General features: G+C 39.4%; 1 protein-coding gene across 1 annotated transcript in view; it reads left to right on the top strand.

The window, feature by feature from the left end:
• Positions 1-1693: 1693 nt before the first annotated feature.
• kdr (kinase insert domain receptor (a type III receptor tyrosine kinase)) overlaps positions 1694-26978 on the top strand; it is a 46239-nt gene continuing 20954 nt past the window's right edge. The window contains exons 1-12 of the mRNA XM_007892756.2: positions 1694-2052; positions 6665-6755; positions 7969-8174; positions 11064-11197; positions 11961-12129; positions 13506-13645; positions 14334-14505; positions 15134-15251; positions 15799-15980; positions 17784-17937; positions 19958-20084; positions 21409-21517. Of these exons, the coding sequence (XP_007890947.1) occupies positions 1995-2052; positions 6665-6755; positions 7969-8174; positions 11064-11197; positions 11961-12129; positions 13506-13645; positions 14334-14505; positions 15134-15251; positions 15799-15980; positions 17784-17937; positions 19958-20084; positions 21409-21517 (1660 nt within the window). The 5' untranslated portion in view covers positions 1694-1994. The remainder of the gene's footprint in view (positions 2053-6664; positions 6756-7968; positions 8175-11063; positions 11198-11960; positions 12130-13505; positions 13646-14333; positions 14506-15133; positions 15252-15798; positions 15981-17783; positions 17938-19957; positions 20085-21408; positions 21518-26978) is intronic.

Genomic DNA, 26978 nt, shown 5'->3' with positions numbered 1-26978 from the left:
CTTCAATTCTGCCTTTGGACAACTTCCTGGACTAACGTATTTCCCTGCTTGGTCTCAGTATTATACCTATCAAGTGCTTTGAGAAATCCATTATATGTGAAATTAACTGCACAAATACAAAAATATGACTCAAGAAGCGTAGAACTTTTTGGAGCTGTCAGAAACCTAAAAAAAATGTGTGATTTAATCCAGGTTTAAATAAATGCAGTATTACTACTCTGTTTAAAAACTCACCTGCTTTGTTATTCGTATCGCCCACATAAATATGTCTTAGATCAAAAAGTAAGGGAAGTCAAGAATGATTGACACAAAATAAAAATAATAAATAAAATCTTTACATTTGATAATCGCAAAATGCTTAACAGGATTTATGCAGTGACTGTACACGTTGTAGGGGAACAATGCGCAAAGCAAACAGCCAACAAATAAATCGTGCATTGCCAATTTATTTTGTATGGGATGGTCAGGAGGTCCTTAACTCGCTTCTATTTTCGAATTGTATCAGTGTGTTTCGGTGGAGAAACGATTTAAAATGGTATCGAAATTTTGCACGACTTTTGCGAAAATGTTTTTATTCAATTTTTGCTGTCGCATTTTGATCTTGGAATCGCAGTGTTATCTCGGGGCATTAGCACATCAGAGATGGCTTTGCAAAGCAAAACTCAACAACCTGCATCTTTCTGTCGCTCGTTCCCATTAGAAATGAACGTAACGTTATTTAACATTCTGCTGTGTGCGACTGAGCTTCACTGCAGGATGTCTGATGGGGGGGGCAGTGAAATCGGTGAATGAAACAGAGTTTAGGAGAGGTAAAATCACGGTTTACTACGAATTTACAAATAAATTAGGTGTCAACTACTGCGCTGCAGAATTTCCCCAGATACAAGGCACCTTCTTTAAGCATCTTAGCGCTTTGAAGAACGCACACTTTAAAACAGGAGGGAATTGTGACATTATGCAAAACAATATTTATTTTCGTGCTTATATGCAATTATTATTTTTTCGCATCGACGGAAGCAGCTAAATTGCCTGTTCTTACCACAGCCCTGAAAAGTTTTGCTCTGGTCTGCAAATTAAAACCCTCTTACATTCTCAACCGGTGTCTGTAAAGCGATACTCGTTTTGGGGGCATAAACTATCATTTCACCACCACAGACATTGTTTATTTCTGTGTAGTGTTTATTTCTGCCATATTATTATTATTATTATTATTATTATTATTATTATTATTATCATTGACATTTCAAAACTAAAATACACGAATTTACTTTTTATTGAAAAAAGAAACAAGATCAACATGATTTTGTGTTTCCCCCAATTCCGCTGGAGGAAGCCTGGGATTGGTAAAGTGCAACATTTTATACAACTGGCAAAATACCATCTTCCCACTGTGTGGGCAAAGAGACAGGTTCGAATCTACCACGTTCAGCAGTTGCATCTGCGGCGACACGGTATGTGTGTTGGTCTGCATGCAGTCAGGGGGTCGATCCTGTTGTTTTCTATTGCGGGATGGATGGATGGATGGACGTTAAATCACAGTGAAAGGAAGGGAATAGGAAGACACATCAGGTTGCTTTGGGATTCCCTCCCCCTCCCCCTGACGCGGATGGTGGATCGGGCACCTCCTCCTATATAGAGCCAACACAACATCCTGTCCATCCAGACTAACACCGACCGACACCCGTCTGCTTGAGCCCAATGTGCCAGTCCCTCCCTTTGCAGGACAGCGGTTCGCAAACGGCTACTTGGGATTATTACTTGGGAACTTGGCCCCAAACTCCCCGGTGATCTGAAGGTACCCGCGAGTCTCATTTCGTTGGGATCTCCAGAAAGAGAAAGCCGCTTTTGAGGACGATATTGACCGCGGTGTTCGCACCTCCTGATCCCTCTGCGCCGCGATATTGGTTGGAAAAGGACTACATTGGAGCAGCCTCCGGGCAGGTAGTCAACCCCACTGGAGATCGCGTTGATTTGGATGCGGTTAACATTCCGACATGTCAGGAAAAGTGGTCATCCTCCTATTCCTGTGGATGTGGATCACTTATACAACAGGTGAGGGATATCTGTGCTTCAGAGTGAAGTGAGAATATTCTCCAATAAAGTGTCACGAATATTGACCATCGGTTCAATGGGAGGACGCGAATAGAAATGCACGAGTCAGATTCCCCCAAATATACAATATCATGTGCAATGCCAATTTAACTCCCGTTTTGCGCCGTTGTTTGTGGGGGGAAGACAACGTTTAAATGCGTCGTTGCATTTGACGCAATTTGCAAAGTGCAGCCCTCCTCGGGTCCCGTGAGATGAAATGGTGTTGGACAACCAGGGGTTAGTGGGTTGTGCAGTGAGAGTGTCAAACACGGTCATAAAATGCACAGAGTGCAGCTGGAATATATGAAACCTTTGCAATAGCGGTGGATCGGTTATTTGTTTGTGCAAATACCGCTGAACTGAGCAGCGACGTCTCAGTGCAATTGATAATCACTGCAAAGTCAACTCAGCCCCATGTCACTTCGCTGGACATTATCTCAGAAACAGTCTGAGAAGCTGACGTGAGAGTTGGAACCGCTCCGGCTCCTTAACATGAGCTGTGATGCGATGTGTCAAGTCAGTCCCTCTGGACACAGAAACTCGTCCAGCGCAGGTCTCTCAAACATCCACATACTGTGACAGGTACATGATGGTAAATGGCCATATTTAGGACGTTAAATGTGCAGCGCTTTGTGCATAAATCAAGCATTTATCTTCATGATCGTCAACATAATGATTTGCATTACCTGGACAGGAAATGCTGCTAAAGAAAGCCAGCTGTTTGTAAAGACAGGCAGGGGGATGGGGGAGTTTTTGTAACGGTCTGAGGAATGTTTCGCCCCCAGAAGTTGTTTTTTTTTTAATGAGCTTTATTATACAGTGCAAAGAGACATTCAATGTGCACTGACTATTCTCGTCCCGAAAAGTGTATTGCATCTGGGTCTTAGTGCTCGTTTAGTTTGTTGTGCACACACTGCATGGTCCACTTTGGTGGGTGCCTTCTGGCTGTGAGGAGTCCATTCATTGCTGCATTTCACTGCATTTCAATCACTAAGATGGAAAAGGGCTTCGTGAATTACGAAGACTGTAGAAATGTGCATCATTCAAAGTCGCGTGTGCTTATGTTATATATATTTTGCCTAAAAGTCTGCATTTTGCCTAACTCTGGTGCCTGAAGAGCACATTTACCAATAACGTTGCCCCGATTTAATACGTGAATGAGTTGTGGTTGAAAGGTCAGAATGTACAAAGTCAATTCTTTTTTACTCAATCTGAGGCACTGGTTGCTGCAGGAGGCTGGGTTGAAAGGGCAAATGATTTTCATTGCAAATAATGTGACTGTGATTTATCGTATGACTCAACCGTGTGGTGATTTTCTGAATATGGTGAATTCGTAAAGCACACAGGAAAATTTATTCAAGAAGCCTTTGTATATAAGGCTTAGTTCAGTTATTTTTGCACAAATATCCATCAACATTCATAAATGCAGATGATCTGTACGTTCCTTTGGAAACTAAACCACTGCACAGTCTGAATATTCTTTAGGAATTTTTTTTTGTCGTGAGCAGTCTTTTGGGGAGAAACGATTTTCAATGGTCAATCTTAACTTCAGTGTGAATGTCCCGAGGTGATGTTTTGTGTGTCTTGAAAACAGGATGTTGAACAGCAAAAGACCTGTTCTTATTTTTACTGTTAAAAATGGGGGGAGAAAACCATTGAGAAACAGCTCCATCCATCAAAGGCACAGTAAGAACACCCAAGTTAAATCACCACTTGAATAGAAGTACTGTAAGTCTGTTCATTCTGGAGCAGATTCATTATTTATGATCTATTGTAGCATTGAATGAACTTTGTTCAAAGAATATGTGTAAATGTGAAAAAAAAAGTATCAGCCAGGCTTTCTGAATATTATAAATTTCCATTCAATAACACAACTTCACATGCCAGTTTTTAACCTATGGAAGAGAAAGCAGACCAGAACAAAGTACTGTATCAAAACAATCTTGAATACAAGCTGAGAAGAGGAAGTTGAAAACAGCCAGAGACGTTTAAAATTCTCTTGGCCATTATTCATTTGACAAGATTTTATTGGCTGTAGTTATTCACTAGTTGATTAAAGGTAGTGGGTAATTGTTTGGAGCATTGGAGTTGCTGAAATCTGCTGTCAACATAATTTGTCCCACTGAAGTACCTAATGACAGATAGCAGGAGATTTGGAAGTAGCTGTTGATCAGAGGAAATCTGTTGGACAATAAATCCAAGTATCTAAGAATCAATACTAAAATCTCAAATAAGCAGAATCTGGAAGTGTTTCACACTTATATTCACTGTGTTATCTTGAATTCAGTCAGATGTTAACTCAGAACTATTTATTCTTCAAATAATCCTTAGAATTTGCCAATGTTGGATCAGTTGGTAGCACTCTCACCTCCAAGTCTGAAGATTGTGGATTCAAGCAGAATTGTGAGCTTTCAAATGCAGAGCTGGGAGAGCGCAGCATTGTCTCAGAGATATCATCCTTAAGATTAGACGTTAAGCCAAGGGTGCTATATAAATGCAAGTTGCTGTTATTATTTCTGTGATCAGTGTTTCTGGTACTATATATTGTATCTTAAAATTATGTGGGATCATCTTGAAATTCCCAAAAGGATGAGGCGTTCCCCTGATTCCCCACTATATTTCAATATTTCATATTTTTTGTGAGTCCTTGAAGTTGGGCAACAAAACAAAATCAAAACTCTGTCCAGAGTATATGAGGTTTCAGTTGATCAGCTAAAGTTTGACCGACTTCCCTTCATCCTGTTATGTTACAAACTGCAGAACTAGATTCTTTGAAGAGACAAAATCTTTTCATCAGCAGTTATTTCAAAACTATTGTATTACAGGGTGAAATTAATTGAGCTCTCACCACTATGTCCCTCCCCAGCTTTGCTTAATACTTAAATGTTGCCGTTTAAATACTGTGGACTTAATGAAACACAATGGGTATGTTTTTACAATATCTTTCAAATGTTAAAAAAATACTATATAATTATCGTTTTATATTGTCCAAATTGCTTCAAAACATAAAATTAAAGATGATACATAGAGTTTGTTTATTGTCTTCAGTGAAGGAATGTGTTTCAGATTTATATGTTTGGACTTTGGATAGCTTTTGACAAGAAGGCAGAGAAACATATACAATGTATCATTACTAACACTGGGGTAAGAAATGAGGTATACAATGTGATAAATAACACATTATATACTATTCCTTTCTTCCAATAAATGAAAAATATATCAACATTTCAATTTTCCTACAGCTGGCAAAATCTCACAATTACAGTGAGTATAATAATGTTTGCATTTGATAAATGCATTATCACACAGTCGAAACATCTCAAAGAGCTTTGCAGAATTTAACATAAGGTGGACTGACTGTATATTTGTAGGTGAAGGATATCCGTTAAACTGACCCCAAAGACGAGCAAAATATAGAGTTACAGAGAATCCTTTGTGGTTGCGATCCTCAATGAGAAGTTTTGAAGTTACAACAAAGAGCAGCATACTCAGCTTCCGAACCAGCACACGCTTCATTGTGCTGAGACAGATTCTCAACCAACAAACAGAATTATGTTGGCGTCATAAATCGTAACACATTAATCATTTGGCAATCATACAATTAAATGAGAATGTTCATTTTTTCAAATATGTTTGCTTATCCATTGCCTACCTTGCTCTGGTAAAGTCATAGTCTATTAAGTGAACTACCTTCAGAGCTGGACTTAATGTTTAATGAAAACTATTGCATGTAAAATGAATATAAAAGATGTGTTGAAAGCATCTGTTGATGTATACTGCAGTGGATTTTGAGTAGTTGTGATATAATCATAATAGCTCTAATATTGATTTTGTTTGTCATAAGTTGCTCTACTAAGTGCTCCAAGATGCTACTCATGTGAATTGTGCTGTATTGTTCATTCACTTCATGACTGTTTGTGAGACATTGCTACACAGAAATTGACTGTTACATTTGCTTACCAATACAGTCGGTGTACTTTATCGCAAATTCTGTGAAGTGCTTCCAGAAACTTTGATGATGTGATAAGGCATTCTATTAAATGCAAGGATTATTATTATTAACACTAATATTAATTGGCAGTTTATCTAATCTCCAGATTTCTATTACAATTCCCAATTTTGCACATTGACCTTAAAAAATTCAACAGACATTGGGTCAAGCACAAGAAAATGTATATTTTTAGGTGTAATTTTTCAAGGCTTCCCAGGGAAATAATACCACGGCTCCTCCCTAGAAGAATTTCCTTTCCACAGTGGCTCGTTCACTTTTTCTTATCCCGACTACACCCTTGTGTACAGCTTGCAGTGAGTTGCCAGTTACATCTAATGTGGAAACTATTGTTGGTAAGCTTCCATTAACTGCAAATAATGGATCATTGAAGTGGCACTCATAGAACAAGTTTTGCAAAACAATGATAAAACTTGTGTTGTCAAAAAATCAACTTGAATCCAGATTCGGAGGAAGTTTTGATCATTTTGTTCTATGCGTTCCTGAGCACACCTATAAAATTGTCTCATGTACATGTGTTTTCTCTGTTATTACCATAAATTAACTAGATGTTTTGATTTATAGGCACAGGGAGCTTCTCTTCTCAGCCTTACCTCTCCATCCAAAATAACGTTCATGTTATCAATGCTAATGACACATTTATAATCACATGCAGGTAAGAAAAGGGTCTAAATTTTACATAAAATAAATGTTTGTGTATAACACCTAATCTCTAATTTATGGTTGACTTTTTATATGTATATTTATGCATGTTTATCTATTGATTTAACTGTTTATAGTACATTATCTATCTATCAGCTATCAACAGAATAAACCTTACTATTCATAATTTAGTTAATCAGTGTTCAGCTTTCATCAATGTCTCCAATAGAAACCCACTCAACATTCAAGCTGTTCACAAGTCTGTATTCAAACATGTCTAGATTGAACATCAGTTGGGACAAACAGTTATGTTCATTTTGGGGTATTTTTGAGTATTTTCACAATCCCATCCAGTGGCATTTCACAGCAATGAACTACTTGGAGTCCATAATTGGTGCTGCATTGCATTTGTACTGACAGAAACACCATACAAACACCAAATTAACCAATTTGTTCAAGCCACTTCACTGGATTCAAAATTCAAGTTCAAAATCCACATTTAACATAACGTATTGAATTTGTTTGCTAAAACATGCTGCCAGGATGTGTTCAAACTGTATTTGCATAAACTATTGAACTGATAATAAGGCAACACATTGAAATGACTCCCAGTTGAGATTTTCTTCAATTTTCTGCTGAGTGACTGAGTATGTATCTCACAGAGTCGAACATGCCAGTGTGGATCAATAGTACAATACATCCTGAAGCCAGCTAACCTGCGAGTGATAATGTAATTCCACAAATAAAAAAAAGTTCTATAAAATGTTATGTTTTGAAATTTTAAATATTGTCTTCTTTGCATGTTTCCATATTTACACAGGAGTCAAGTTATAATAAATAGATAAATGCACCAACTTCCAATACGCACAAATAACTGTTTCACATTCAGAAATCTTGCAATACTATGGTTGAAATAATCTATGTGTAATTATTTCAATTTTTTCAATTTCAGTCAAAACTTAAAAAGCATAACCAGAGCAACAGAAATAGGCTTAGTGCCATGATTTGTTCTGGTCACTGTGTTTTAATCATTTTAAGAAACCTCAATAAACTCAAGTGGAGAATGTCAGTAAAATGATAATATAAAACAGTATTTACCTACGTCTCCTTGTTAAAATGGTTGTTTATTATTAAGACCTGTTGAAACTGTGCACATTTGAAAAAAAACATATTTAGCAGGTCTGCATTTCTAATTGAGAGCATTGGCTTGTCAATGTTTGCTCCAGGGGACACAGGCCTTTGCAATGGTCATGGCCAAAAAATCACAGTCGAATGGAGCACAGGATATCAATGATTGACTGCAGCAATGGGACATTGTTTTGTAAAAAATTTATGGTGACAAAAACCATCGCAAATGACACTGGAATGTATCAGTGTTCCTACAAGAACTCCTCAGACCAAACAGCTGCAAGTATCTATGTCTTTGTCCAAGGTAAGAAAATCATTGTTTATGTATAAAAGGTTTTGACTTATGTTTTTTGAAAAGAACACTATCTTCTGCTCACATTCTGGAAAACAATAAATATTTCCACTTTAAACATGTTCTGGTTTAATCCCTCAGATGTTACTGTGTAAATATTCTAGTTTACACAATGCAATGATTATTATTAATGTAAGAGGCAAACAATAAAGAAAATATGAGAACCAACAACCATTTGATTTTAGCACCAGTTACTGACCAGCATCCCTCAAGTAAAAGTGGGAGGAATATCAAATCAATTCTATTTAGCATATGCAAATCACAAGTAGTTTCACTTTAAACTGCATTTTGTCCAGCATTTGCATTTATTCTTTTCTGCTCTTTGATCCCACGCCAGTACTTCTTTTGTGGTAGCAGATAGATTCTTATCAGAGCCTGTACAAATGATCACCCAAGCTGCAACTGGGCCAGCACGCCACATTAAAGCTCACCACATGCTGAGACTAACCTCCGTAGGGTTCCTGTTTACCAGCTTCCAAAGCAATGTGGTTAAGTGCAGAAATGCCTGCAGCATTTCCTTCTGTCTTACTAATCAACTGGGGCTAGAATGAGAAAACACACTAATTTCCTGATTGTTATCCGTGACGCAGTTTATTTTACGTTGTTAATGCTATTTTACTTTGGATAACCATAGATCAGCCTCAAATAATAATTGTACAGTACAGGGCACCAAATGTTCCAGACCAGACGTAACCTTCGAATATACTTTTGAAGAACATGCCAGCTATTTTATAGCATTTCAAGACGTAGATGTCTATTTTAAAGCCAGGGTCTCATTCATAACCAATACCACTGACATACTAGCTATTTTATAACATCACTTATTTCAAAAGTGGGTATGTTTGTTTTTGACTGTGGTTTGGAAAGATATTTCTGAGTTTATGCGTATCGTTTGCAGCAGTAATAAGGAATGTCTTTGTATTCTACACAGTGAATTAAATCTGGGAGCTCCTGTTTTCAATTCGCCCTGAAGCTTTGGAACTCTCTCCCCCAATCCCCCCGCCTTGTACTCTCCTTCCCCTCTTTTAGATCACAACTGAAGACCTTGCTCTTATGGTCATCTCCTCCCTCGTCCCCGCTGGGTCCTAATCCCTGACTATTCAGTGCCTTGGGTCATCCTCTCAACGTGAAAGGCGCTTTACAAATGTAATTTTGTATTGTAAACCTTGGATGTGATGCTCCTTCAATTTCCTGGTTTGTAACTTTGCTGGTTATTGATATAGGAAATCGTGATGGTGCATTCAAGTATTTGATTTTTTCATGTTGCACTGGAATTTATAGGACGCGCAGTAAATACAAAAGGATTTATTATTGTTAAAAAAGCTCCAAGTCTTCAGTTTGACTCTTGGCACAAAGTTTCCCACAGAAACCTTTTAATTAAATTTGTCTTGGCACAAATTCATTTTATATCCAATAATAAATAATATAGTAATAACCTTTGCATTTGATATAGTGATGTATCACATTGTTGAGGTGTTTCGAAGTGCTTCAAATGATTTTGCTGTAAAGTTCAGTGACTGTGTATTTCAAAGGCAAATGCTACATATAAAGAGACTCCAGCTTTTCAGCTCTTGTTGAACCTTTGTGATCAATTGACCACAGCTTTAAACTCTTGTGTATGCTAAAGTTATAGGGATGTGAAATTAGATAACTAAACAATTGCAAAATATAAAGCCAACTTAGTTTGGCATGCTTGTCACTGACTGACCTCCGTTGAATAATGTGAATAGTGTTTCAATAAAATTCTGAGAAAAAAGGGAAAATAATAATTTCAAATAGTGCCATGAATCTTTAATATCCACTGAAACAGATATATGGGACCTCGGTTCCAATACAGGAAATGCGGTCCTTTGGATGAGATGTTCGTCGGAGGTCCCATCTGATTTGCCTGTTCAGGTGGACACTATTGACACTATTCAAAACGGGAAGGGAGTTTCTCTCAGCGTTCCGGCCAATAATTCCCCACAGATTAAAAATTGGTCATTCACTTCTTAGCTGTTTGTGGGACATTGCTGTGCGCAATTGGCTGCCGCGTTTGCCCACAAATATACAGTCAATTCACTTTACAGTATATTCTGTGAAGCGCTTTGGGACGTCTAGAAGACGTGAAAAGCGCTATATCAAATGCAAGGATTATTATTATTACAATTACACAGTAACTGCACTTGATGGTAAAATTCTGTGAAGCACTTTGAGATGTTTTGATAAGGCACAAATGCAAGGATTATTTACAGTATTCTCATCAAAGGATGGCATTTCTGACAATGCAGCACTGCCTCAAAATTATGCTGGAGTTTCAGCCTAGACCCTAAGCTCAAAGTTTTGACATGGGGCTTGAACCTTCAACCTTCTGAGTCTGAGACTACCAGCTGAGCCAGGCTATATGTCAGATAGTTTGAGTGGATGAGTGATGGATTTCTTTGTCATCATAGTCTGCATTTCTACTACTAAAATGATGCAAGTTAGACCTGCTGATTGTTTTTCCCCTGAGACAAATTATTGCACTACCACAAGACGATACAAGTAACAGTCCAGGAATGAAATGGTAAAATATGGCCCTTGAATTACTAAGTGAAACATCAGTCAGGGCTAATCTTAAACTATGGACCCTGTAGTTGCTAAGATATCCCAGAAACAAGTACACCTGCTGCTGACATCTTACCATATACACTTACTGGTAGAAGAATCCTGCTTGTATCATCTTCAAAGAATTGAGTCAGTAATGGCAAAGGAGTTAAAAGATGATTCCTTCAAGATTCTCGCTATAAGCATCATGTTCAACGTTTGTAGTTGTTGAATCCCTGAAAGTTCTAACAGGTTATTTCCTTGTTTGTGTTTTAGACTATCAAGCACCCTTTGTGAATCCTGATAAACCAGAAGTCTTATACATTTCACATAGGAATGATCTGGTATTAGAAAACAAGACCATTCCATGCCAGGTTTCCATACCGAATCTTAATGTGACGTTACTTATAGTAAGTATCTTTGCTTATCTGTGTTACTACACTGCAACTTGTGTATTTTAGATTAAAAATGGAGCATTTTCTTAGGAACTTAGATAGGTACCTAAAAAGGAAGAATTTGCAGGGCTATGAAGTAAGAGCAGGGTCGTGGACTCATTGGTAGCTCTTTCAAAGAGCCAGCACAAGCACGATAGGCCGAATGACCTCGTGTAAAAGTGCTGTAAAATTCTATGATTCTTATGAAATGCCAGTACAGTATTGTAATTGTTTGAATCTGCAATCAGAAGATAGTGAGTAAGCTCTCTTCTACTTGCGGGATTCAAACTGAGTAAAGTCAATATCCCTGACCACTGTAGGCCAGCAGGAATGGTGAGGTGGGGGGGCACATGCTAGGAGCGGTGGGCCGGTGTTAGTCTAAACATGTGTGTTTTTCCATTTCGGGTCCTGTCTAGATACCCGGAATCTGGTCAGCTGAGAGTTTACTGTACATGTCTTGCATGCTTTTACAAATGGCGTCTGTCTGTGTAAAGCACTTGAGGAATAATTGGACATATTTTCTCAAATATTTTGAAAATCTAGAATGTTTAGTTTTGGGGCTGATCTTGTCTTCTGATATAGCTGCCAATTTAGGTTATTTAATAGAATCTCTGGAAGAACTTACATTTATTTGATAAATGAGCATAGTGGGTCATCTGAATAAGAGTTATAATTTGTGTTAATACTTTTGAATGTTTTAGTTAATTAAATCATTCCTATTCAATACTATTTAAAACAGAATTACCCTGATAAACACATTGTTCCTGATGGAGTGACAACATTTTGGGACAATCAGAAGGGTTTCACCATTCCGAGGCAGATGATCATCAATGCAGGATTGGCGCGGTGTGAAACAACAATAGATGGAAACAAGTATCAGTCTAATATGTATGTGTTGGCAGTTATAGGTAAGGAACATATTAGATCTCACCAAAATCTGCTTCATTGATCACCTCATTCCTTGCCAAGCTCCACCGTCTCCCTGTGGATCAATTTCAAGGTCCTCATCCTCACCTTTAATTTCCTTCACTGCCGAGGATCTTATCTCTCTGATATGCTACGCCTGATTTACTAGCTGCCTAACACAGCACAGGTCCATTTTCGTAACACACCCATTATAAACAGGATCTGATTTTATGGAAACCGGCCACTGCGCTATACTTGGGGCTGACTGTATGCTTTCCTTACAATATATTTGTTTTTGGCATATTTTTATGCTCAAGCGGCATGTAATTAGAATATAAAAATAAGGACTTCTTTGAAAGTCTCATGAGAACATTCTGGCATATCCCGCAAATAGTTTATTTTAATGAAAATGGTAAAAACAGCTTTTTGTACTGAAGACCTTCCTCATTAGCCAAGCTTATATCTGTGCCTCTGTCTGAAACCTTTACAGGCCACTGGTTGTACTGAGATAAAAGTCAGCCAGTTTACAATGTTCCTCACAATGGGGCTACCCAACTCCCTGATAGCACAGCTAGAGAAAGTTGGATATCACCTTATTAAGGTCTGAAGTTAAGCAATCTGATTACCTGCTGGGACAGGGCTTCAGGCTGGGAGAATGTTTATATTATTCTGTCTCCAGTCTTGTCAACAGGAAACCCACTATCCTTCAGTACATAATTGGGCAGCTGTTACACACCTGATTTAGCTCTGGTAAATCCATACTGGATTTATGCAGGCATGAAATTAATATTGGAACTGGTTCTCTTATGTCTGAAAACGTATTTATACCTCTTTCCTCATCAATTATTCTCTTTGAGTTTCTCCTTGGAACAAACTTAGTATTAGTGTAAATCAATTGGCACAAAATACTTAGGTATTGTTCTCGCTGGAGAAGAGAAGATTGAGAGGTGATTGCAGTTTCTAAGATTGCAGTTTCTAAGATTCTAAAGGGACTGCATTTGCATTTTTTTTGATATAGCGCCTTATCACATCTTCGAGCCGTTTCAAAGCGCTTCACATAACATACTGTAAAGTGAATTGACTGGATTTTGTGGGTGAAATGGACTGGATAATATAGACCATGATAAGCTGTTTTAACTTTTCCAGAGCAGTAGAACTAGAAGTCTTGGCGTACTATTTAATAGGGACAATTCAAAACAATTCTGTGGAAACACTATTTCAGTGAGTAGTAAATCTATGGAACAGATTAGCTAGGTATATAGTTTGGGACACGACATGTACATGCGACTGCTAAGATGGTGAAAGGCGAACTGGATGGACCTTGGTCTTCTTTCGTCTAGTAATTTTTATAATCATATGTTTGTTTTCACTCCTGTAGGAACTGAGATTCGTGAGCTGACACTAAACCCTCAGCCCTCAGTGGAGCTGGCTGTAGGGGAACGCTTGATACTTAACTGCACTGCCAGAACTGAACTCAATGTCAGATTGGAGTTTAAATGGAAATATCCTGGAATGGAGGTAAAAAAGATAAAAATCTTGAGACCCTATTTTGGAAACACATATTTTTATTGTTCGGGACAACTCTATATAATGGTTAGAATATCTTTACCCTCTTCATTACATAAATAAGCAGTTGGTGTTTCACTGCAAAGCACTCCCAAGGGTTGTCCAGTTCTGACGAACTGTCATGGACCTGAAACGTTGACTCACTTTCCTTTCTCTATAGATGCTGCCTGATCTGCTGAGTGTTCCCAGCAACTTCTGTTTTTGTTTCTTTAGTTAAAGAGGTTGAGGTTGGGACGTCCTCCTGACGTGAAAGGCGCTTTATAAATGGAATCTTGTTGTTGTTGTTGTTGAGATGGGCATTAAAGATCGCATGGTACTATTTAAAAAGAGAAAGTAGTTTCTCCCGGTGTCCTGCCCAACAATCCCCAGTTTAAAATTCACTTAATGACTGTTCATGGGACTTTGCTATGCATAAATTGGTTTCCACATTTGCGCACAAAATACACAGTCACTACACTTTATAGTAAATCATGTGAAGCGCTTTGAGATGTCCTCCCAACATGAAAGACGCTATATCAAATAATAATAATGCAATAATTATTATTATTTATGCTGTTGTTACTGTGGAAAATGTTCAGTCGATTCTACACCTTGTATTATTTGATCTTTATGGAAACATGACATAAACTTTTATTTACAGCAGGACACTGATGTAGAAATTAAACCAAATAAACGAAAACTAGAAAACGAGCTGGAACTCTCAAACGTCTTTATTAAAGAAAATGTGACAAGAGGTCACAGTGGCAAATATTACTGTAAAGCTTCAAGTGGGATGATGGTAAAGGAGAACAGCACTAATGTGATCATCCATGGTGAGCTCTTATTTTAAGTATCACATTGCTCATCTTCAAATCACACCTGAAGACCTTTCTTTCCCTTTGACCACACCTTAAATCGCCTCCCTTCTCTTTCCAGTCAAACCACATCACTGTTAAGCACTCTGACATGCTACCCATGTGAAAGGGCACTATATAAATGCAAGTTGTTGTAGTTTCTAAACATATTTTTCTCCCCATCTGATGCAGTATTCATAGGAAACCCACATCTAGAAATCTATTCTTTGCTTGAACCCAATTTTAATGTCCACGATGGCAGTATTATGCAAAATGATACTAGTTTAATCTCAGTTTAAAAGTCTGCTCTTTGAATATTTAGTGAAGCATCCACGTCATGTTAGAAAAGTGTTTCTGTATTTTGCACATTCAGAAATGTGCAAAATAATTTTTCCATGTTGTAATGACTGTTTCACAACTCTTCCACAGTGCTGTTCACACACTCCAACTGTGCTTTAAAATCTGTTTTCCTGGTTCAAAAACCTAGAAGAATGTTGTCTTACACCAACCCTTCACTTCTCATGCTGTTCACAGTCTCCCAAGCCTCATGTTTTCAATGGGAAGATTATGGTTTTGGATCTGACTTTGTTTCATTATTTGTTTTCAGAGAAACCTTTCATCTTTATAGATCACACAGTTGGAACTATCATTGAGACGGTGGTGGGAGTACGGAATGTCACAATCCCACTGAAGGTTTTGGCCTATCCCCAACCAAAGATTAAATGGTAATTGGCTAAATGAATTACTGTAGCATCAAGGGATAAGCAAACCTGCTGTGTCTTTTATTCTGCAGGAATATTTCATTGCAAAATAAAAGTACAGTATTTGTGTATTTGATTTCAATCTAAGTTTCATTTCCAAAAATAATTTGGAAAGCTAATCATACACAGTACTACAATTTTCAGTATGGAGTAACCATTATTTATATTTATGGTAGGAAACTTAGAAAAACAGGAAGAGCCATTCAGCTGATCGAGTCTGTTCTGCCCATTTATTAAATATTGGCTGATCTTTAATCCCATTTCCCTGGCCCTTCGCAATAACCCTTAATATTTTATTACTCTGTATAACTGACATTAACTACATTGATTTGTTCATAAATTGACATTGAAAATTAGAATACTTGGATAATAAGAATACTGAACCAGATAGACTGCATTGATTAATTGTATAACACGACTATATTTCACCAAGTTTTGGAGTAATTTTCAATGAAGTTCCAATTGCTGGTGAAGTAACTACCATGAAGTAACTTCTCCTGTGTTGCTCAAGGACCAAGAATGGAAGGCCACTTAGCAAGTATCAAACACATGACAGATTAAAGGAAAAAGACCTCAAGTACACACTGATGATCAGAGATGTGACTAAAGAAGATGCTGGGAATTACACCATTCAACTTAAGAATCCAATAACAAAAGAAGAGCAGAGTCATACGATTCAACTTATAGTAAATGGTAAGAAGCCTATTTTTACATTGGTCTACATACAAGGTGTCCACAAAATCGTCTTACCCCCTCCCCGCCCCACCCAGTTAGAATTGATATGAGACTACAGAGGGGTAGAAACAAACAGCCATGAAACAAGCTGTCAGTGATGTATTTCACCGTGTCACTCCTTCCATCTTATGGAAGATGTCGCACTGAACATGCCGACCCATCATTATCTGCTGTGAAAATGATGGCGCTCACACACACCAATCCTCTGGACAACTGGACAACTAAGTACAATTAAACACTTGTACTAAATACAATTAAGTACTTCTATATACAATTTAGAAGTTTTGCCCACAAAATATGCAATCATTTCACTTTACAAATTATTTTGTGAAGCGCTTTGAGACACCTATGAGACATGATAACACAATACAGTAAATGCAAGGATTATTATTATTATTATTACACTTACCATCATTCTTCCACATGTTTCAGTTGTTAGTCAGTGCAATGTAGAAAAAAAAACAGGGGTACCAGGACTTTATAATAATAATAATAATAATAATCCTTGCATTTGATATAGCGCTTTTCAAGTCGGGAGGACGTCCCAAAGCGCTTCACAGAACACACTGTAAAGTGAATTGACTGTATATTTGTGGGCGAACACGGCAGCCAATTGCGCACAGCAATGTCCCACAAACAGTCGTAGATTGAAAATGACCAATTTATTATTGTTTTGTTTTTTGGAGGGATTATTATTAGGCTCTGTGTGGAGTAAAGAAACTTGCCCAAGGTTTCGCCCTGCCTGGAATTGAACTCGGGTCCCTCACTTGCAAAGCGAGTGCTCTAACCACTGAGCTACAGGACTCCAGGACACCTTATGGAAACCCTGTGCAATAGAGGTTACAACTTTAGGAGCATATTGAGCTATTTTTCACAATTGTGCATTTGTACTGCTTTTAAATATGTGGAGGCTCATCACATTGACTTCCCAATTTGATTTGCCAGGTGAAGTGGAGTACACTTTTTACAGCAACACTCAACGGCTTGGAAACATTAACTATAACCTAAAGGGTTCATATAAATACTTTGACGGCCTGAAATTTCTCAGGATTTTGTTTTAGAATGTTCGATTGTGCTGAAATTGATTCGGAAAATTCTTGAGCTGTAAAATCTCAAACTGAAAGCATTTTTTTCCATTGTTATTTTTAAGAACCAGGTAAACGTCAGCTTACGCCTTATCTTGAAGATGTGATAAGGTGCCATACCAAATGCAAGGATTATTATTATTACACATAAATACTGAATTTGAGAATTTCCCAAATTTCTGCACAATCTTAAATTTTAAGATAAGGCTAAAACAGTGAGAAATTTCAGAAAGTGTGAATGTTTATGATATGCAGCGAATACTACTACTAATAATAATTCTGGCATTTTATATAGTACCTCATCACGTCTTCAAGACCGTCTCAAAACATTTCGCAAAATATACTGTAAAGTGAATTGACTGTACATTTTGTGGATGAAGATATTCCAGGTCCGAAAATGGTTGCCTGGCCCATGTAAAGATTTTGGATTTTTTGACGACTCCTTGACTCAATATTTATGTCTCAGCTGCAATTTAAACCCAATATCTTGTATTCCACAAGACATTGGGTTTAAAATGAAATACCATTTAATATACATGAATATTTTTTATAGCTAATTTCCTGTGTCTGTGAGTACAGTGCACAAAATGAGTCCAAACAAACTGTATTTGGGAAATGTATCTATGAGAACGAATGTTTTCTGTGAATGTCATTCTAATATTTGACTTCTTGGCAGTTCCCCCCCAAATTCTCGAAAAAGGAATGCCTTCACACACTGACTACAACTATGGAAGCAGACAAACTCTGATCTGTACTGTGGATGGCATTCCTGCACCCACAGAGATTCTCTGGGAATGGCATCCAGTGGAGAACTGTTCTTTCGATTACCCGTAAGTAACTGTAGATATTTCTCTAGTAATAATGAGACTTAATGAATGAGATGAACCATGCCCCACACCAAACTGACTGTGTATTATATACTGTATATATATATACATATATATATATAAAAAACGCTTTGGGATGCTACTTCTCATGAAGGGCGCTATGTAGATGCAAGTTGTTGTTATTGTAGGGACCGAAGGGACCATGGAAACTCTATTCCACAGTCCCTTTGCCTCGCTTCCTCCCTCGCCTCCTTCGAGGCCGGTTTCAAGACCCTTCTCTTCGATTGTGCCTTTGGTCTCACTCCCACCTCTCTGTCTTCCCTCACCCCTACACCACCCCTTCCCCATGCTCGGGTCCTGACCCCTGACTGTTCAGCGCTTTGGGACGTCCTCCCGATGTGAAAGGCGCTCTATAAATGTAATTTTGTTGTTGTTAATTGTCAATCAGCTTGACCACACACCATAGAGTGCTCATGTAAGCTGAAACGTGGGGTTTCACATTTCCCATTTATCAGACACAAACTTTCATAATTATTCCATACGTGTTTTTTGCCTCAAAAGGAAAATAAGGTTGCAAAGTGACTTAAGGCTTACAATATACAATACACAAAACAAAGGTGTAAAAGTCCTTACAGCTCACTTTATTAAATAAAGATTATAAACTTTGACTTTGATATAAGAATGAAATAGAAAGCCTATATAATTCAGTGAGGAACATCAGACATATGTAAGCACGCTTACTGACCAGACGTTGATATAGAGGCTGCTCTGTTTCCTCCTGCATCCGTGGGATACATGACCAATGTTTCAGTTATTACCAGCTTGTAAAACAGTCACCTATGTAAAGCAATTGAAAGTAAAACAAACTGATGGCGTATTATCTGCCCAAAATGTACCCATCATAGAAGTATGCTGATTGATATTCAGAGTGAATGCCCAAGCCCATTAGGCCTCTCTTATCTTGGCCCAGCAGAAGATCCGGTTCACTTCCTGCATGTCAATCCTGGGCAATCTGCTTTCCTGTTGTTGGTTTGGTCACTAACTTCCATTAAATTGTTCCTCAGCCACCTCCATTGTTTTCCCTTCCCAATCACGGATGCAAGCATCTCATTGAGAACTGCAGAGATTTCTCTGTCTCCTTATCTTCCTTGAAGTGTCTCTGGCCACAAAACTAATTTGTCAAAGAGCTTTGTTTCCCAAAATAGAGACTTCCTGCTAGCATCCTAACTGGGAATCACATAAGAAGTTTAAATAATATTTTCATTTTATTCTTCCATTTATATTTTGCTTATGAATGAAAGGACCATTGCCTGCATGAAAAATACTATTTAAATACTATTGTTTATTCAAAATCAGCCCATGTCTACGTAATGCTTCCCTTACATCATTGAACCATTTGTAAAAAAAGTATGCTTAAAAAATCAATGAGCTGTCCACCTTTAATAATCTGATATGAATCCTTTTCTTGACAGCAAATCTTGCTGTCTGTCAGCTGATTGTTTCTGAGGTGAAAAATTCACAACTTACAAACTGGTTTTAAGCCCTTAATTGTGACTTCACAACGGGAATTGCAGTGAGAAGCAAAAACTGTGTATCCCAAACCAGCAATGTCAGTAGCAAGAACAAGAAACACTGGCAAAAAGCTCTATTCTGTTTTCAGAATAGTACCCTGAAGCTTATTGGCTGGTACAAGGGCATTGCGTTTTTTAAGGAGGAACTGGTTCTTTAATAACATTAATATCTACCACGTACTATTCGGGTTCTGCACGTGCACTTTGCGAATATTCTGAACTGTACTTAGCTCTGGCAATGGGGAGGGTAGATCAGTCTTCCTGCTTCATATTGCTTTAACTCTGGAAACAACATTGCTTTGCCTCCAAAAGGATGAAGTGGACCCCAGTCTCACTTTCACTCAAATACACTCCCAAATATATATTTTAAACTTGTAGTTGAAAGCTCAGAGCTTTAAAATATGGAAAGGTGATCTATAGAAGATAAACTGATTTGTATTTCTTTTGAATAGCAGTCACAAGGAGTCTGAAACACCTGGTGCATCCTCTGACCGCAGACACTGGAGGAATATTGCAAACAATGATGGAGGCAACAGGATTGAAAGTAACCGAACTGTTTTCGATGCAGGGATCAAAAAGGTGAATTTAACACTGATAAATGTGACTAAACAGACACTATAAGTATTAAAAATAGAAGTCACTGGGAACTCTCAGCAGGTCAGGCAGCATCTATGGCCCAATGAGCCACACCTTTTCTCTCTCTGGTCTGCTTATTTTGTTGCAATTTCTCCCCCTTTTGTTTTGCAACATTAATACCTCTTTAATCCATCATCCTCTGTCCTCTACCCCCATTTTCTCCATTGTCTTCCTTGCCCTGTCTCCCCCTTCTCTGTTAGCCCTTAAAAGCCTCTCCCTCCCAACATGCCCCAGTTCTGATGAAGGGTCATGGACCTAAAACATTGACTTACTTTCCTTTCTCCATAGATGCTGCCTGACCTGCTGAGTGTTCCCAGGGCTTCTGTTTTTGTTTCAGATTTCCAGCATCTTCAGTATTTTGCATTTTGATTATATGTATTAAATATGACTAGCATTACATTAATACTATACAGTTCTTAAAGGAAACTATAACATATAACTATCAGAGTAGCAATTTCAGGTGAGAGTAGGCCATCAAATCATCTAGTCAACCCATTCGATTTCCTACTCAAGTCTCCTGATGTATTAAGCTTGAAATCTAAAAATCCTAAATGTTTTTAGTTGTCAGAAACTTGTCTAGTTCCTTTTTGAAATGCTATGCAGTTTCTTGTTCCACAATCTGTGCTCAGAGTTTGTTTCAAATACTTATTAGGCTTTTACTAAACAAAGTCTCCTGCATTTCCTATTCTCTTTCATTGTCTTTATTTTGAAGATATGACCTTCAGAGTGGCAGAAAATCATATCCAAAAATGATGTGTTTAAATTCATATCTGTAAATTGCATCATGCAACTGTTTAGATCTGTGTGTTTGAATTACTTAATTTACTTTATCAAATTAGACTAAACAAATTAAACAATTAGACTAGGTGAGAGAGGTCTATGTTGGGCTGAGATAGCTTCAAGGTCATGGGCCTGGCAATGGAATATCAGAATCGAATTAATTTTCTGCTACTACCTCAGAAGCTGGATCTGTTTCTGAGTCAGGCAGGTCCACAGGACTCCAATGCACTGTTGATGGCAGACTAGCCTGGGTTGTTGGTAGGCCGTGGAGGGTTCAGACCAGTCACTGGGAAAAGGGATTCTTTCCACTTAGTTCCTGTTGACCGTGCAAGCCAAAGTACTAACATAAATTTCAATGTATATATGGAACTCACTTTGGTGACTATTAAGCACAGTAACTGACCCAAAATAAAAAAAATCTTTACTCAGTTGAATGCATTTTAAAATTTACGTGTACCTTCTTTTTCTCCCTGATATTTTCTGGTAGATGGTCAGTTCGCTCATAATCCAGGCAGCGAATGTCTGTGCAATGTACAGATGCCGGGCTATTAACAAAGTGGGACAAGATGAGAGAGAGATCATCTTTCATGTAACCAGTAAGTACCGAAGAATGTCTGTCTCAGCTTCTCATTAAAACAAGTCCCATGGAGACTGAAAGAGCCTGGGCAGACTTGAACTTTGAGATCTGAGAACTGTATAATTACAAACAGTTAAAGAAGAACTTGTACGGTAAAAATGCAGCTGTTTCAGTTTGCTGTGAGTTAGCTATTTATTATGGGAGAAGAAGAATGGAAAACAAGTTGTTTGGCAATTAAGGCAATATCACTAATAAGCCAACTCACATTTTTGGATGGAAACAAAGCAATTGTAAAAAATGCAAACCTTGTATAATAAACCTATTTGAAAAATACATATAAATATATGAAATCTAAAGAATTGTGTGCCTTTGATGGCCCAGTCAGGAAAGGCACTGATCCATCCAAGCCAGAAGCCCCAGGTTAAATCCATAGTCCGTGCATATTTAGTTCATCCCTTCCCTAGGCTAAAGAGAGGAAACGGTCAGCCAGGCTTCCTGTTCTTTATCACTATCCAGTGATTTCAGCTAGGAAGTGCGTGAGTGTGTGGCTGCCTGTTGACCCTCACTCTGCACCCTGAGGCCACTTGGTGGAGGTAGCTGATGGTGCCTATAATTGTTTGTTTTCTTGAAATTGGCCAGCACATCTTATCAATGAGACTTGGAATTGTAGACATGTTCTGAAGGTTGTAAACCCTAATATATACAGCCAATACCAGTTGAGCAAATATCATGAAAAGTTACCAGAGATTTGTCCATTGTTTATCATTAAGTGGGGATCCTATGTATGGAGTATTTTGAATTGCTATTCATTCCCAAATAAATGTATGTTTGCACCTATTTTTTGCTATAAGGAACACAACATAGTTCCTCAGCTGAACCAATATTTCAGTTATCAAACCATGCTTGTTTGATACATGTCTACAATTCTAAGTCTCATTGATAAGATGTACTGGCCAATCTCAAGAAACCGAACAATTCTTATTAAAACATGCTCCTCCTCGCCTGAAACCTCTGACTCTTGCTGGGGAATGGCTGAACAGTGTTAGGTACCATGTTATTAATTGAGTAACCCATAATAGAAGTGTGCTTCCATTGTAGATATCCTGTGACTAGAATTGAAGTACATACAGTCACAACAAGTTTCTGTAAATGACTAACAATATCGAGCATGTGCGTAACGCACTTTATTGCTTGTCCAGCAATCCCATTGTTGTAGGGAAAGCTGGACTTCTTCAAAGTCAAGCAAGAATCCAGATAGACACAAGTAGGAGTTTCTCAATAATAAAGTCCTGTGCACTGCCTTTCCTTGTGACTCACAATTCCCTGAGTTTATTTTCTTTTATGAACCGTAAGTCGTATTAAACAGGAAAATAATTGTGTAAGGATGAATTTACTTTTTTTTCATAGTCTCAGTGGAATTTGGGTCATTTTTATTTAAGTAATTTCTTCCTGTTAGAATCCAGCATATGGACTGTACAGGAAGCTCTTCATTTCCTGCTTAAAAAACAATTTCACGCAACCTCACTAACGCTCAGTTTATGAAATGGAACAAAAGGGTTTTTTATTAGGGGTGAAAATGTGGTGTTGCAGTTATCACCACAACAACAACAACAAGATTCCATTTATAGAGCGCCTTTCACATCAGGAGGACGTCCCAAGGCGCTGTACAGTTGGGTCAGGACCCGAGCAGGGGGGAAATGGTCAGGGTGAGGGGAGGGAAGGGAGGGAGCGAGGAGGGGGGAAATGGTCAGGGTGAGGGGAGGGAAGGGAGGGAGCGAGGAGGGGGTAGAGAGTCGAGAGGGGAGCTGAAGGCACGGTCAAAGAGAAAGGTCTTGAGACCGGTCTTGAAGGAGGAAAGGGAGGAGGCAAGGAGAAGGCACTGGGGGATAGAGTTCCAGAGCCTAGGGGCTGAGGGGCTGAAGGCCCGGCCACCGATGGTAGGGCGGTTGGGGCGGGGGATGTGGAGCAGACCGGAGCCAGAGGAACGGAGGGTACGGGAGGTAGGTAGGGGGATAGTAGGTCAAAGAGGTAGGAGGGAGCGAGGCCGTGAATGGCCTTGTAGGTGAGGATGAGGATCTTGAATTCGATCCTCTGGGGGATGGGGAGCCAGTGGAGGCGATCGAGGGTGGGAGTGATGTGGTCGCGAAGCCTGGTGCGGGACAGTACACGAGCTGCAGAGTTCTGAATGACCTGCAGCTTGTGGAGGGAGGTGCCGGGAAGGCCGGCGAGGAGAGAGTTCCCCTAGTCCAGCCTTGAGGTGATAAAGATGTGGACCAGAGTTTCAGCAGCGTGAGGGGTGAGGTAGTGCCGTAGTCTGGCGATATTCCGAAGGTGATGGAAGGCGGTGCCAGTTGTGGCGCGGATATGAGGAAGAAAGGACAGCTCAGGGACGAACAGAACCCCGAGGTTCCTGACCGGCTTTGAGAGTTGGAGAGTGCAGACATGGATGCTAATGCTGTCAGCGCCTGAGGTGCGGAGTCACTGACGTGAGCCAATCAGGAGGGCCTCAGTTTTACGCACGTTGAGCTGAAGAAAGTTGTCTCTCGTCCAGGACTCGATGTCGGACAGGCAGGTTGTCAGGACATCGGTGGTCGTGGAGTTGAGGGTAGAGGAGGAAAGGTAGAGTTGGGTGTCATCCGCATACATGTGGAAGTTAACCCCATGTCTGAGAATGATGTCACCAAGGGGGAGCATATAGAGGGTGAAGAGGAGGGGACCGAGGACAGAGTCCTGAGGGACACCGCACGAGACAGTGCGGGGGCCGGAGGAAAAGCCATTCGTGGAAACAAAGTGAAGACGGTGGGAGAGGTACGACCTAAACCACTCAAGGACAGGGCCTTGAAGGTTGAGGTGGGAGGACAAGCGGTGGAGGAGGATAGCATGGTCGACCGTATTGAATGCTGCTGATAGGACGAGGAGGCAGAGGGAGCCCTGGTCACAGATGGTCAGGATGTCATTGGTGACCTTGACCAGGGCAGTTTCTGTGCTATGGGCAGCACGGAAACCCGATTGAAGGGGTTCGAATAATGAATGGGTGGAGAGGAAAGAGCGCAGCTGGGAGGCGGAAAACTCGTTCCAGGACCTTGGACAGGAAGGGGAGGTTGGAGATGGGCCGGTAGCTTGATAGCTGCGACGCATCAAGGGAGGGTTTTTTCAAGGTGGGAGTGATGGTGGCAGTTTTTAAGGGAATGGGAACAGAGCCAGAGGAGAGGGACAGGTTGATGATGTCTGTGATATGTGGGGCAAGGAGGTGGAGCTGGGAGATAAGGAGTGGAGTGGGGATGGGGTCAAGGGAGCAGGTGGTGGGTTTCAGGGATAGGATGAGTTTGGTGACAGAGGGTGGGAAAACGGGTACGAAAGTGTGTAGGGGAGGATGGGTAGGAGTTGGAGTGTGGGAGGGAGGGGGTGGGGGGTGGGTGGATGTTGGAGGGGAAGTGACCGCGGAGCGAATCCCCTTGATTTTGGATTCAAGGAAATCCAGCATCTCCTCGCAGTGAAGGTTGGAGGAGATGACCTGCGCGGGGTGGCGGGGGGGACGGAGGAGTCGGGATGTGGTAGAAAACAGAAGCCTGGGGTTGTTCTTCGCCTCCAGGATTATCCTGGAGTAGAAGGACGACTTGGCCGAGGCTAGAGTGGAGCGGTAGATTTTGAGGAGGTCCAGCCAGATTTGTCGGTGGACCGTTAGGTCAGATTTGACGCAGGTGCGTTCAGCGGCCCACACCTGGCTCTTCAGTGAGCGGAGGTGGGTGGTGAACCAGGGGGAGGAGCGAGAGTAGGAGACAGTACGGGAGGTGATGGGGGCAAGAGTATCAAGTGTGGAGGAGAGGATGTTGTGGAGGAGGGTGAGAGGAGAAGAGGGGTCACTGATAATTATTACCTGTGATCTTGAGGTGAAAGACATAATGTTTCATAATAGAAGCTGAATACTTTTTTGGCTCTGGCTCAAATATCTCTGGATCACAGAGCATGTATATCTGCAGCTAACATAGGACACCCGTCTTATCTCAACCAGCTTTTGCTCAGCAACAATCCATCATGGTTGAAACATTTTGAAAAGAGACCTTGGACCAAATCATTGTGCCAAAATTGGAGAAGTGGGGTGGGGCACGAGGTGGGTAGAGCCTAGGTTCAGATGGAATTTAATGTAATATCAGGTAGAAAAGCATCACATTTCATTGTCAGTTTACACAATAGCAGCTTAGCTCAATGTTTCAATGGCTGCTGGATTTGTGTGTGCTTACAAAAGCAACCAATCTACTTTTGAGGTGTATTTTGATGTGATAAAGCCACTACGAAAATTCAGGTACATTTTTCCTTAAACTGCCCAAACCCTCACTCTAGATCCCAGACTTCCTTAGAACATCCAATGCCAAAGACAATAGAGACGTCTGAACAGGGATAACATTGCCAATTCAAAAGTTCAATGTCTTCCAAATCGTTGCTCGCCGCCTTATAAAAGCACAAACAAAGAAAGCTAATGAAGAATTTATGTAACACTTTTAAATGTGGAAAACCGAAGGCAGTCTGTTACATTAAAGTAAATGCTCCCTTGAAGACTGTAAACTTACCAGAAGAAATAAATACAAAGTACCCTCTGCTTTTTCACATAAAACTCCAGTTTTTCAACTCTCCGATGCTTTTCAGCGTGATAAGATCCTGTAAAAGGCAAATTCTCAGTTTGGATGAAAGCGTGTCCTGTTTGAACTAAACAAGGCAAAGCCTAATTACTGGATACCTTAAAAGCTGAAGGTCCCAGGTGCAGTATATTGTTTCACCCTTTGGCAATGGTTCTGGACATTTCCTTTAACAACAGCTCTAATGTTTTGCCTACAAATATAATGGCTAGATTTTTGGATAAGCAGAAAGAGTTTTGATCAGACTCTTTATTTTGGACAATTTGACTCTCTGTGTCTGCTTGTGAACTTCATTTCTTTCTCAACCTTAGGTAAGAGAATAATGTATCTAAGATACTAAATAGAAATCAATAAATGAAAGCAATCAGATGCATACATTTTACAGTTTTTTTTTACTCAAGCTCTAAAATATTAAAATATTATCTACAAAGTATTTGTGTGTCCAAATTAAATAAATAATAATAATCATTGCATTTGATAAAGCACCTTTCTCATTGGTCGGACATCAGAAATGTTTCACAGGATTGACTGTGAAGTGTAGTGACTGCAACTGTATTTTATAGGCAAACTTTATTTAAAAGAAAATGTTGTACTGATTAACATTCAAGTAAAGAAAATTATCAAATTGAATCATGAAAATGAACAAATAAGAAAAAACGAAGTTGCATTTTTATAGTGTTTTATAGCATTTTTATGAATACATTGAACCTCTTTAGAATGCTTTAAGTAATTGATGTCATGTTTAGTGACTTTTGTTTGTAGGCAAAAGGTAAGTTATGCAAATATTGTTGATGGTTTCTGGATATGGTACTTGACATTTCAGAAGCTTGTAGTAGAATAAAGGAT

The sequence above is a fragment of the Callorhinchus milii genome, unplaced genomic scaffold, assembly GCF_018977255.1.
Source record: "Callorhinchus milii isolate IMCB2004 unplaced genomic scaffold, IMCB_Cmil_1.0 Scaffold1, whole genome shotgun sequence".
Taxonomy (NCBI): Eukaryota; Metazoa; Chordata; class Chondrichthyes; order Chimaeriformes; family Callorhinchidae; genus Callorhinchus; species Callorhinchus milii.
The sequence above is the reverse complement of the archived record's forward strand: the minus strand, read 5'-3'. Positions and strand labels throughout refer to the sequence as shown.